Source organism: Cyclopterus lumpus, chromosome 22 (genome assembly GCF_009769545.1).
Source record: "Cyclopterus lumpus isolate fCycLum1 chromosome 22, fCycLum1.pri, whole genome shotgun sequence".
Taxonomy (NCBI): domain Eukaryota; kingdom Metazoa; phylum Chordata; class Actinopteri; order Perciformes; family Cyclopteridae; genus Cyclopterus; species Cyclopterus lumpus.
The window spans coordinates 17,112,082-17,125,210 of record NC_046987.1 but is presented as its reverse complement, the minus strand read 5'-3'; the positions used below and the strand labels follow the sequence as shown (position 1 = coordinate 17,125,210).

General features: G+C 43.1%; 1 protein-coding gene across 2 annotated transcripts; it reads left to right on the top strand.

Moving 5' to 3' along the window:
- Nucleotides 1-753: 753 nt before the first annotated feature.
- Nucleotides 754-12,624, top strand: capn3a (calpain 3a, (p94)). 2 transcript variants are annotated; one of them, XM_034563207.1, is made up of 22 exons: nt 754-1,005; nt 1,387-1,456; nt 2,205-2,323; nt 2,976-3,109; nt 3,445-3,613; nt 4,018-4,101; nt 4,187-4,281; nt 5,097-5,174; nt 5,570-5,730; nt 5,978-6,147; nt 6,393-6,404; nt 6,611-6,819; nt 8,333-8,369; nt 8,735-8,831; nt 8,900-8,916; nt 8,972-9,029; nt 9,522-9,586; nt 10,156-10,224; nt 10,366-10,444; nt 10,680-10,796; nt 11,545-11,603; nt 12,100-12,624. In XM_034563207.1, the coding sequence occupies exons 1-22, from the start codon at nt 754-756 to the stop codon at nt 12,124-12,126; spliced, it is 2,178 nt and encodes a 725-aa protein (XP_034419098.1). In that variant the 3' UTR covers nt 12,127-12,624. The 2 variants fall into 2 exon arrangements, with proteins under 2 accessions (XP_034419098.1, XP_034419097.1); XM_034563206.1 differs by lacking the exon at nt 8,900-8,916 and having other exon boundaries at nt 8,735-8,812.
- The last annotated feature ends 505 nt before the right edge of the window (nt 12,625-13,129 follow it).

Here is a 13,129-nt window from a genome sequence, read left to right as displayed (position 1 = left end):
GCAAAATATTCTGTATTTCTTTTTCTATTTTCATCCCAGAAATTGTATTCTGTATTCAGTGTTTATTTTTAAAAAAATTAAAAAAATTAAACTATTCATATATTAGACAAAAAGACCGTCATGTCAGACTGAACGTTGTGTTACTTTAACCTTTAACCGCTCTTTAAGACTCACACTGGCAGCACAGGTGGTCATCTGTGCCGTTTAACAATACCCAAAACATGGGATTGAATATGAACTTTGCTAAAACATGGATGATACTCCTCTTCATGGCATTGGCTTGCTCTAGTTATGCTGAGACCGCTCAATGCTGAGCTCCATTGAGAATAGGTTTAAAGGGGTTGAATGCCTTCTGCTGAGGCAGGGCATCTACCCACCACTCTTTACATGCCCTCTGGCCTTTTGTGTCACCCAACAATGATGGCACCGGAGCACCGCAGCACCACAGGGATCATTGTTCAGGTCAGCCAATGGGAGAGCAACAAATAGACGTTCATGTGATGTGTGAGTTTTCTGTGCACACGTGTGTGTATGTGCGTGGTAATGCAAAGGAAGGTGAATGCATGTGGAGTCTTTCACACCAAGCTTTTTGCATCGACTCTGTGACGAAGGGGAGGGGGACGTCACACAAGGAACGAGCCAATCAGACGCTAGCTGTTTGGATTTATGCCAGGGTGTTTAGGCTTGTAAGACTTTAGTACAAGTGGCCAAAGCCAGTTTAAAAAAAAAAAAGGAAAAGTCAGCCGAGACGAGATGCCGTATACACCGTCTGGCTTTTTCTGTGACCGGTTGATCCGGGAAAGAGAGCGTAGAGACGGGGAAGGGTCTCTGAACAAGCCCCTCCGCTTCAACGGCCAGGACTTCAACACGCTGAGACAGGAGTGTCTCCAGAGGAAGAGCCAGTTTGAGGATGACTCTTTCCCGGCCACCGTGGAGTCTCTGGGCTTCAAGGAGCTCGGACACAAGTCCAACAAGGTCAAGAACATCGTCTGGAAGAGGCCCAAGGTAGGAAGGAGGTCAGGGGGGGGGGGGGGGGGGGGGGGGGGGTGAGGAGGAGATGGATGACACATGTTATTTCTGAAGTACACGGCTTCATCCCACCTGAGTGGATGACGAACTGCTGCTGTGGGATTTTACCTGGAGACGCAGACGGGATCCAAATACGCCCCCACCTGTCCCACACGGAGGGATCGGAAATTAATTGAGTTTATTTGTTTCCTTTTTATTTCTTTGGCTTAGCGGCTCTGACATAACGGATGTTCTATTACGTATCCGTTTAGAGACCTCAGTGAAAATCACAAGCATCAATCAGTCTTGAGACTCACAGGATCAGATGATATGAGAATGATTACTCGTTTACTGTTTTTGTTTTGTTATTGTCTACAGGAAATCTGTGAGAACCCTCAGTTCATTGTTGGAGGAGCCAGTAGGACAGACATCTGCCAGGGAGATCTCGGTAAACTATGCCTCCTCACACTTCATTTAGTAAAAAACAAAGGTGGATTTAATTTAGATTCACACACTGGGGGAAATGTTCAATGACGATTGGCTGAAAGATTACCCCATCTCAATGTGAATGAGTTAAAACAACAAGAAGGAGCTCCACCTTACAACACTGTCCTGTTATTGTTTTCTGCCGTATTAACGGTTTCTAGGTGTTGTTAAAACTCGCCGATTGAAACAAAAACACACGCTGTACGAATGCAGCCACTCTCAGTGTATTCATCATTCAGTCACGGTATATTCAGGCGGCTTTGGGGGCTAACGGGGTAGCAAATATCCTGCCGAACCCCCCACCCCACCCCACCCCCCACCGCGCCCCCAGCACACGGCCTCTCCGCCTGCAGCGGCCTCCCCTTATTGTGCTTACTCTTTTGGAAGGGAATCCAACCAGCAGCACTTCTCATTGTTGTTCGGTTCAGACTGCAAATAAAGGGCGACCGAAAGGGACAAAGGTCCTGGCAGACACTGTTAACCGTTCCCTGTTGAAAAAGGTTTATTGTTTCCAGTAACACCTGGACAAGGTCAGAAAAACACAAACGTCAGCACTCGACGGACGTCTTTTCCTCCAGTAAAACAAAAAAAAAGAAATGGGTCCAGCAGAGAACTTCCTGCCAGTCTTTGATTTTGTTTGCGAGTGAAATCTCAATCGGTGAAAAGGTGCAGAACTGATTTAATGAAATGAAACGATGTTCTGTGCTCAGGTGACTGCTGGCTGCTGGCTGCCATCGCATGTCTCACCTTGAACGAGAAGCTTCTCTACCGCGTCGTTCCCCTGGAGCAAAGCTTCTCCGAGAGCTATGGAGGCATCTTCCACTTCCAGGTCAGAAACACAGGAACACTATACGTTAATTTGTCTTAAACAGAGAGAGACTCTGCAGGCAAAACATAAAGATATGATTATACATTTAGAGATTTGGGGCAATTTTTTACTAGTGGAAACTAAATATCCAAAATGCACATGACGGTGTTTATTTTATTACTTTTCACCAAAGTTAGATAATGCTGCATTTGAATTTTTAAACATAACATTTCCGAAAGGTTATTGTCTTAAAGTCAGTAATCAACTGGGAAAGTTTAATGATGATATCTATTAGTTAATATGTGTACCCTATTCACCTGTAGTGTCTTCAAAATGTAATTTTACAAAACACATCTCTAAAGGTTTTTTTTTTTTTTTTTTAAACATGGCAAAATATATTTTTTTTATTGATTGTTGATTGACGGTATTTTCTGATTTATGGAGTGATACAAAGAGATATCCAAAATTCCCTCTTTAAAAACCATTGACTCAAATATGTCAACAAAATGAAACAAGATTCTTTTGTTTCCATTTATGTCCCGGAAATGTATCTAAATGAGCACATCTTTAGTAAGATAATGCCTCATTTGCATATATAAACATTCACCCTGTTCAGTGTCTCTCGCTATCTTCTCATCCTTGATCCTCAGTGTTGTTTCCTTCTGTCCTTCAGTTCTGGCGTTACGGCGACTGGGTCGACGTCGTCATTGACGACCGCATCCCGACCTTCAACAACCAGCTGGTCTTCACTAAGTCCGCTGAGAGGAATGAGTTCTGGAGCGCCCTGCTGGAGAAGGCCTACGCCAAGTGAGTGCTGAATGACTCACCTCAGGGGAGGAAGGAGGAGCCGCTGTATATATATATATATATATATATATATATATATATCGACGGGGGAGTCGATGCAACAGGCGTTTAACAAAAAGAGTCATCTCATCACATCGGAGCCGTCATTTTAAAGGAGGAGGCACTACGGTTAGGGCTAAATAATGATGGGAGGTGAAACGTCACTTTAGTTAACTGGAAAAGAGGCTCACTAAGATAGAAAATCAAAAAGTAACCCAGACCTTTAATAGGATTAAAACGTTGCTATGTCGAAATGAATGATTTGAAAATATAAATGTGTGCTCTCCCTCGTCCAGGCTGCACGGCTCCTACGAGGCCCTGAAGGGAGGAAACACCACCGAGGCCATGGAGGACTTCACCGGTGGAGTCACTGAGTTCTACGAGATGAAGGAAGCTCCCAAAGAGCTCTACAAGATCATGAAGAAAGCTCTGGAGAGAGGCTCCCTCATGGGCTGCTCCATCGACGTGAGCCACACACTATGTATAGGACTATGAGTCCCTGGTTAATAACTAATAACTTGTCTATTATCATCATCATCAGAGGAGACATTTAGGACCAAACTGAAGAACTTGACTTTGTTTAAAGTCTGTGTTGTACACACACTTTAAAGTGATGGCACATTATATTGAATACACATGAACACCTTTTTTTGCCATGCAAATTGCATTGATAATAATAATAATAATAATAATGATAAACAGAAAAAAAAACATGCAGGAAATAAAGAAGAATTGTGAAAGATTCTTCAAAATGTGTCATTTATATTTGTTACTAAAGAGCTTTACTGTACATAAGATGCTAGTTGTGTTTTACATTGTTCTGCAGTATAAATGGGTGCACCGTGTATTGTGTGTGTGTGTGTCACTAGTCCCTGGTGCCCGCTCGCTTCGAGACTCGTACTGTGACGGGACTCGTGAAGGGCCACGCCTACTCTGTGACGGCGGTGGAGGAGGTAAAGCTGTGAAATGAAGTGAAACACAGTTTCAGTGAGGAGGAGTTTATGTGTGACGATCTCCACGGCTCCACTGTTCCCACAGTGCAAACCGTCTCAGCACAAGGAGTCCAAAGTCCGTCTGGTGCGTCTCAGGAACCCGTGGGGTCAAGTGGAGTGGAACGGCCCCTGGAGTGACAAGTAACCACTTTTTTCCTCATAATTAAATCCTTTTATTGTCACTTTTCTGTTGTGATGTCCTAAACCTTCTTTTCCATTTATTACAATAATTAAACTCAATTCTTTATTTAAATCCAGGGGTGCACAATCGGACCTTTTCAGTGCCGATACCGTTACCGGTGCCTGGGCTTTGGGTAATGACCCGATACCGTTACGGGTGCCTGGTGTTTGGGTACTGACCCGATACCGTTACCGGTGCCTGGGCTTTGGGTAATGACCCGATACCGTTACCGGTGCCTGGTGTTTGGGTAATGACCCGATACCGTTACCGGTGCCTGGTGTTTGGGTAATGACCCGATACCGTTACCGGTGCCTGGTGTTTGGGTAATGACCCGATACCGTTACCAGTGCCTGGTGTTTGGGTAATGACCCGATACCAGTGTTTAATTGAAGGAAACAGCAGGCTTGACTTAAACATTGACGTACAAGTTGATTTTAGACAAAAATAGATGCAGAACTTGTCGGAATAGTAAGTGTGAAATAACTCCAATTGACATGTAATGTAGGCAACAATAATTGAATTGAATAGATATAGTTAACAATACTGATATTGGATATCGGTCCGATACGGACTCAAATATATGCATTTGTAGTTTAAGAAATGTTCAAGTCCAGCCTGTTTCCTTCCACATAATCTGGCATGGGGGACTGAGAAAGTCTCGGATCCAGCTATTTGTGTCGGCCCAAAATCAGTGTTAGAAAGGTGTGTGACAGCGTCCCTCCTTAAATCTATCGTGACTTTAGGCCATTTCACTGTTTCCCGTCCCCTCCAACAGCTCTAAGGAGTGGGCCACGCTGTCTAAGGTGGAAAAAGAGAAGCTGCAGCACCAGAGTGCCGAGGATGGAGAGTTCTGGTGAGAGGCGTGTTTTCACTTTGTAAACTGTTCGCTCAGCCTGAAGAAATACAGACGATGGATCCAAAAATCAAACAAAAGATCTCCACACTGTATTAAAAGCTCCAAACACACACACATTCATCCCTCAGGTGATTGTGTTATTAATTAATTAGATTTTCTGAGTCAAATATATATCATAAATCACATAAATGGAGTTACATTTAGTTTATTATTGATCTTGATGGTTAATTGCTCCTTTTGATGGAGGCCTGCTCCTCCGCATTTAAAAGGGACTTAAAAGGAACAGAAGGCCAAATGCATTCCTATCAGCGTGACTTACTGGTATTTAGAGAGAAAGTCAGGAACTGTGCTGCACTGCGGCGCCAGATATTAGCGTTGCTAATCTCTTCCAGGATGTCCTTCGAGGACTTCAAGAAGAACTACACTAAGATCGAGATCTGTAACCTCACCCCCGACGCCCTGGAGGACGACAAGATTCACAAGTGGACGGTTTCTGTGAACGAGGGTCGCTGGGTGAGAGGCTGCTCGGGCGGCGGCTGCAGGAACTACCCAGGTAACAGATGAGCTGACAGGCAGAAGGTGTATTTAATGTATGCACTGCGTGTTTAATCTTTGACTATCGATAACAGAGAGAATATAGAGCATCGATTCTGAAGATGTACACTCTTTTCTGTATATATTTTAGTATAGTTTCTTTTATAAATATTATCATTATGTATTAAAGAACAATGCTGGAAAACACCAAAGAATAGATAGAACTGAAATAAAAATGTTAAAACTGAATGCTCGATGTCCCGCAGACACTTTCTGGACCAACCCTCAGTACCGCCTTCGTCTGCTGGAGGAGGACGACGATCCCGAGGACAACGAGGTGGGCTGCACCTTCGTGGTGGCTCTGATGCAGAAGAACAGGCGGAAAGAGCGCAAGATGGGCGCCAACCTCTTCACCATCGGATTTGCCATTTATGAGGTGCCCTGTTCTTTGTCGACCACGAAGACATTGTGTGACAGACTTTTAGTCGAGTGTGTTTTTAAAAAAAAGTTTAAATAGGACCTTGTAATAATAAGAAGAAGAAGAATTCTGCAGCATAAATAAATATACATACATATATGCAGCATAAATAAATATACCTATCATTGTTCTAGTTACATTTGTTCTAGTTTTGAAGCATATGTTTAATTGTGAATTAATATGTTGCCTCTGTTTCTCTACAGGTGCCAAAGGAGGTAAGGGAGGTGTAAACTCTCAGAGGAGCAGCAGTTTGCAAGTTGCTTACAACCGACTGTTTGTTTTATGTTTCCATTTTTGTATTATCGTCACTCATTTGTACACAATAGTCCTAAACAGTGAGGGAATTCTCTCTTCTTTGAGTTTATATATTTGTTGTGATCTTATCTGCGTCTCCGTTCAGCACCTCCTTCCCCTGTTCCAGATGCACGGGAACAAGCAGCACATGCAGAAGGACTTCTTCCTGTTCAACTCCTCCAAAGCTCGCTGCAAGTCCTACATCAACCTGCGCGAGGTCACCCAGCGCTTCCGCCTGAGCCCCGGGGAGTACGTCATCGTGCCCTCCACGTACGAGCCGCACCAGGAGGGGGAGTTCATCCTGCGAGTCTTCTCCGAAAAGAGGAACACCTCAGAGTGAGTGGGCGAGGGCGATTGGAAGGGGGGGGGGGGTAAAAGGAGGGAGTGGGTGCGCTGCTCTCCCCTTGTTAGAATAACATATTTACAGGTTGATATGATCATTTCACTCCATTGATGTTGATGTTTCTTAGTAGGGCTGGGTATTAAAATGCATTGCATATCAAAACCATTATTGGGCATTGGCAGTATTTGATATTAGGATATTGAGAGGTCTTTAAAAAGTGTTTAATGCACTTGTCTTCAAGGCATAAACACGATTATGTTTATTCCATTTTCCACCTCTCAAAGAGTTGGTTAGGGTTGATGAATTTCATCACTGGTTAATGATTTTCATCACAGGTTAATTAGTCGATTTTCTTAGTTAATGATACACGGCAAAGAGTTGACGTCTTCAGATATTATGTTTTGTCCAACCGCCGTTTCAAAAGCTCAAGATATTCATTTTATTTTATTGGCATTTAGTTGTTGAGAAAAGACACAACATTTGTTATTTCTTGTGGATTAACAGATTGATTAATTGACTAAATGTTTCAGCCATAACACAGTAAGAGTATTTGGACTCAAGACAAGAAAGATCCTGTGTGTTATAATTTTTTTTCACACTATAAGTATTCCAAAAGTAGAATTATTGAACCCCAACAAAAACTTAAATACAGCCAAATGTCCAAGAATACCCAGCCCTACCTGTTGTTGATTTAGTTTAACGGTCCTCCTCGTGCATTTTATAGAGCGGGTTTGTGTATTTGTTAATGGAGGTGGGGTGGAGGGCGGGTGGGGGGTGGGGGTGGGGGGGGGGGGACAACAACAAACCACCAAGAGCAAACAATTTTAACGGCGATTTGATTTGTAGAACTGGAAGAAAGCGGCCCCAGTTCGAAGCTGTTATGGAATCTTTTTTAGGACAAGCGACTTCAGATATGGGCATGCTCCGGTAAACTTTTTCAAAAATATTCAATACTGCATATTCAAGCAAATCAACAAACCCGCCCACCTCCCCTGCAGCTGTGGAGGACAGACAGCGTGCAGCTCTGAAGGACCGGCACCGGTGGGATGGATGTGCACTGTCGGGGGCTTTGAATGACCAGACAGGGCTTTAGGTTCAACATGTAAAACACCAGAAGGGTGTGGGCTTACCACAGAGTCATTTATCAACTCACTTAAACCCCCCCCCGTCTCATTCAAAATCAAGAAGAGGACGCCTTCGACAACCAAGAATGAACAAAACCAAGAGAACGCTCTCTTGGCTGGAGGAAGCATCAGGTGGTACTGAGCTAACACATTTCATTACAGCTTCATTTTCGTGTTTGTGGGATACTTTTTGCCCTTTCAGCCCAATGTGAGTATGGGACTTTAATAAGTCACTGATGTTTTAAGTCCTGCACTCTGAGCTCAGGATTTCACTACTTGTTTGTTCCCTGATGAGAATAACGTGACTGTAGTAAACAGATGAGTGGTCCAGATGAGATGTTGTTGTCACCATCGTGACTGCTGTTTGTTCGTCTTCACCCAGGGAGATAGAGAACAGGATCGAGGCCGATCATCCCGTGGTAAGTGTCCTGCATTTCTTGTCACGACTTGGGCAGAATTAGAGCTTTCGTCTCGTCTTTTTTTTCTTTCTCCCTCGAGTGATGGAAAAACCGCTGCGGCGCGACAAAGCTCTCTCCTTCATCGGCTTTTCACTTTCCGCTTTCAGTTCATTCAAACCAACAAGCTCTTCTTGCATTAAAAGCCACAGAAAAGAGTGCCGTTTTCACCTTTTTTAAAACATGTATTAAAACTATTTCTTCAATATGTCATGAATCCTTAATGATGCTAAATAATAGACCATGAAGGCAGTTCCACATAAAGAGAGTTCTTCTTCTCCCTCTTGTCTCTCCATCTCTTTCTTCTTTGTGGCTCCGTGACGACTCAGCCGGCGCCGGCCTCAGTGGGGGAAGAGAGCGAGGAGGACCAGCAGTTCAGGACTATTTTTCAGGAGATAGCCGGCGACGTGAGTACAAGACGCACAGGGAAACGTGCAGATTAGAAATTTAATTCAACTTCTACCTTAGCTTTTACAACTAATAGCTGAAGATATTAAATTGCTGGCTTACGGTGTAAATATGAGCCACATTGTCAAATTGTAATGGTCGTCTTCTCTCTTCTACAGGACAGGGAAATCACAGCCAACGAACTGAAAGACGTTCTCAACCGAGTGATCACCAAACGTGAGTCCAGTTAGAGCAGCTGAACGGTGCTTTATGGAAATGTGCGAGGAATCAAAACAACATTAAATGTGCAGTTATCAATCACACGCTGCAAGAACTTCAGTGTTTCTAGACCAGAAAAACCCAGCGTGCCAAAAAATGTATTTCTGTATCTGCTGCTCTTAAATGTAATGTACATTTTATTTTACTTTCACAAGTGTCCATTTAAAATGTTCTGATGTTATGTGTAAATATGTAAATTGCCAAATATCTTTATTGGTTTTCTGTTCATGGTTTTAGCGTGCAACCGGGGAAAAAAGGGTAAAATATTGGGTAAAATATTGGTTTTCAGCAAATAATCTATAACAGGGGTTTTAAAAGTCTTGAGACTGTTGACTTCCCCTCAGACAAAGCTAGGAAAACGTCTTTGTTAATCCGTGCAGCTATAATTAACGTGCTCTATGATGAGTAGTGGCCTCTAAACGTGGCCCCGTGGCCCTGCTCTCCCTCCAGATAAGGACCTGAACACAGAGGGCTTCAGCCTGGAGAGCTGCAGGAGCATGATTGCTCTGATGGACGTATCCTTTGTATCGAGTGCATCGGGCTGGCTGTGTTGTCTGGAGGAGGCACAACCTGCCGAGACCCCGAAGGGGGTCTGTGATGGACGCTCACCGGGCCGAGGCCTCGATCCACACACGAACACGCCCGACGCGTCACTGTCGGGAGGAAACGCACTCACATTTGTCGTCAGGCCACATGCTTCTGACCTCTGACCTCAGGAGAAGGCGCTATATTATCACACAGTCCACTCAGATCCTTTTTTAATAACAAAGCCAGTGTGAGTCACATCAGTGGAGAACCAGAACTACACACAAGATAAACACCAAACTACTGTCAACAAAACTACCTGGGTGAACTCTCACTGCACCAGTTAATTAGTATTATAAATGGTAAGAATATACAATGAACGATGTACGGTGAATTGAACATAGAAGATGTGAACCTCAGGTAAACACAGCTTAACCTTGCATAGATGTCCTCATACCTGGACTGTTATGAGCCTTTACAAAAGAAGGTTGCTGCTCGATCCTCATGTTGCGATGTTAAATATGAAGACACGCTTTTGGTCTTAACTGCTTCTGTTCAGATGGACGGGACAGGTCGACTCAACCTGCAGGAGTTCAGACACCTGTGGAATAAGATCAAGCAGTGGCAGGTGGGGATGCAGGCGACCACGCTCGTCTTTTCTTTTTTTTTACGCTCGACAACGTTTCCCCTCTTTTATTTGCTCACAGTTAAAATGAGTCTAAAGATTAAATTACGATGTGCATAAAATGTCTCTCTCGCTCTCTTGTAGGGAATCTTTAAGCACTATAACGCCGATCAGTCCGGCAGCATCAACAGTTACGAGATGAGGAATGCTGTCAATGATGCAGGTAATAACTCTTCTGTTATTCCAGTTCACCCACATCACAGAAAGACCTTTACACCTGCTAAATGAATCCATAGAGATATTTAGTTTTTTCTTGGTCATTCGTCTGCATTTTGTGGCGCCAACATGTGTGTTTTCTTGTGGGATTAATTGAAAGTGCTGCAGATGAACCTGCAGCTTGAACTCACCCTCTAAATGTTCTCTTCACTGTACAGTCATGTGTCTTGTGTCCCGCTCAGGCTTCCGTCTCAACAACCAGCTGTACGACATCATCACCATGCGCTACGCCAACGAGGGCATGAACATCGACTTCGACAGCTTCATCAGCTGCCTGGTCCGGCTCGAAGCCATGTTCAGTAAGTCCGCCGTCCGGATTTTAAAACAGTTCTTTTCAGCTGTATATATATATATATATATATATATATATATATATATATATATATATATATATATATATATATATATATATATATATATATTCATTTATTATTCACACAAGTAGGGCTTTTACATCCCAACTAATCAGAAATAGGTTTTTATTGCCATAAATATAGTGAGAGAATATAAAAATGAAAAGCAAGCACTGCAGAATTGCAGAAACATAAATATAAAATAAAATGTACAAATATGACAAAGATATTTCAAGAAAATGTGAACAATGTATCTGTTTTTAAAATGAAAGCTGTACAGTTTTGTCAGAATAATAATAACAATAATGATGATAATAGTGCCAATACTATTACTATAATATTACCTGAGATCTCGTAGATTTAGAATTCCCGGTGTCAGGTACAGATGTTTCTCTCCCCAGAGGCTGAACAACATCTGTCCATTAACGAGAAGGTTCATAGAGATACATGTTCCCTCCTGCAAACCCTTTTACTAGAATAACGGTATTTGGTTACTGTATTCTCTATTGAACGATTATACTTCTACGGCCGCTAGCAGGGTTCACAAGAGAGGAAAACCAGGTCAGCTGTGTCCAGAATCACAAAGCATCGCCCAGCTGGTCGGCAATGGTCGTCAAGTTGTGTCTGTAGTTCGGTGTCTTTAAAGGCCTCCTGGACGAAGTGGATCACGCGAGTGTTGTTTCTCTCTCTCCAGGGGCGTTCCAGGCCTTCGATCAGGATGGAGATGGTACAATCAGACTCAGTGTCCTGGAGGTGAGAGCGACATGTTAGCTGCTTTGAGCAGCTGGCGTGTGTTTTATTCTTCCCTCGGGAGAGCATCTAAATGAAGGTTATTCTAAAGCGGCGCGGTGATTCGGGGGTTTGATGTCATCAGAAAATCTAAAAGTAGCTGTAAAACCAACACCAGTCAAATTAGCTGGATGATTACCGAGAAAAGAAATAAGAAAAATAAACAACCTTCTTAATTCTTCTTCTCTAAAATATCTGCTATATGGTTTTAAAATATTAAAACTTCTTCAGCTATATACAAATGATTCAAAGACAAAAAAATACCACTTTGACTGAACTGCTCACAACTTATTTATATTACTGAATGTATAACGGTATCACCCTCCAGTGGAGTCGCATATGTGTAAAACTATTTATGCTGATGCTCTCGATTCTCTAATTCTAATGGGCGATCCATCGTGTGATGATTGTGCGGCGCTCGTTTAAACCACCAGACTCATTGAATCTTTTCCATCTCCAGTGGCTCCAGTTGACCATGTACGCCTAGACAGGCCCATCTTCCTCCAGGTGAGCTCCACTCCACACGAGGACCAGACCTGCCAGCCTTTACCTCAATATTCAGTGTGCCCGATTGTCGTTAGCTCTCATCCACTTCACCTGCAGCCTCCTCCCCCGCAGCTCTGCTCTTCATCCTCCCACATGTTCAACACGCTTCTTCCATCTCATCTTTTCTTCATAGTCCCCTCTCTATCTCGGCCTTTCGCATTTCTCTCTCTGCTCTCGTTCTTCCATGATCATTGAAATATCTGAAAATGTCTCTCCTTTCAGCCATTAGCCTTTTTTTTAATTAATTTTTTTAAAGACACTTGTTCCGTACTTTTCTCAGGCATCAAACACACACAACCTCACAGAGCTCCTTCTACAGTATCACCCCCCACGTTATCATCTTCTTCTGTTATCAGACTGAGCAGTAAGGGCTTTCTTCCTGTATTCATTCCAGTGAACTGGGCTCTCTGGTGGATGGTGAATAAACTTGTGAATCACTCCTTCAGCGTTAATATTTCTGACAACACAACAGTTTCTTTGGGATTTTAAAGCCTCCTGAACAAACGTCACGCTGCCTCCCAATCCTGTTTTTCTGATCACTTATTTTTGGGAATAAAACCATCCTGCTGGACTTTATGCGTGCTGGGTGGGTACGAGCCATCTTGCGCTCCCGGGTGGACAAACTCAGGCTTCTTTTGTTCATCTCAGCTCCAGCCGACAGGAAGTAACTCCCGCGACCCCCACTTCCTCGACATCTGTCCAGTCTTTCAGCTCTTCGTGTGGATGGATGAGATTCAAGAACAAATCCACGGGGCTGACGAGTTTTTATTTAAATAGGTTAAAAATATGGATTTGATAGAATATGGCTAATGGGTTGGACTGCAGCTTTTTTGTGATTTTTTTCTCTTCCTATTTAAGGCTTTGGTCAAATGAGTGTACTGCGTTTTTAACCAAATAAATAAATACATAAATAAATGTGTAGTTATTGGTTTGACTGCATTACC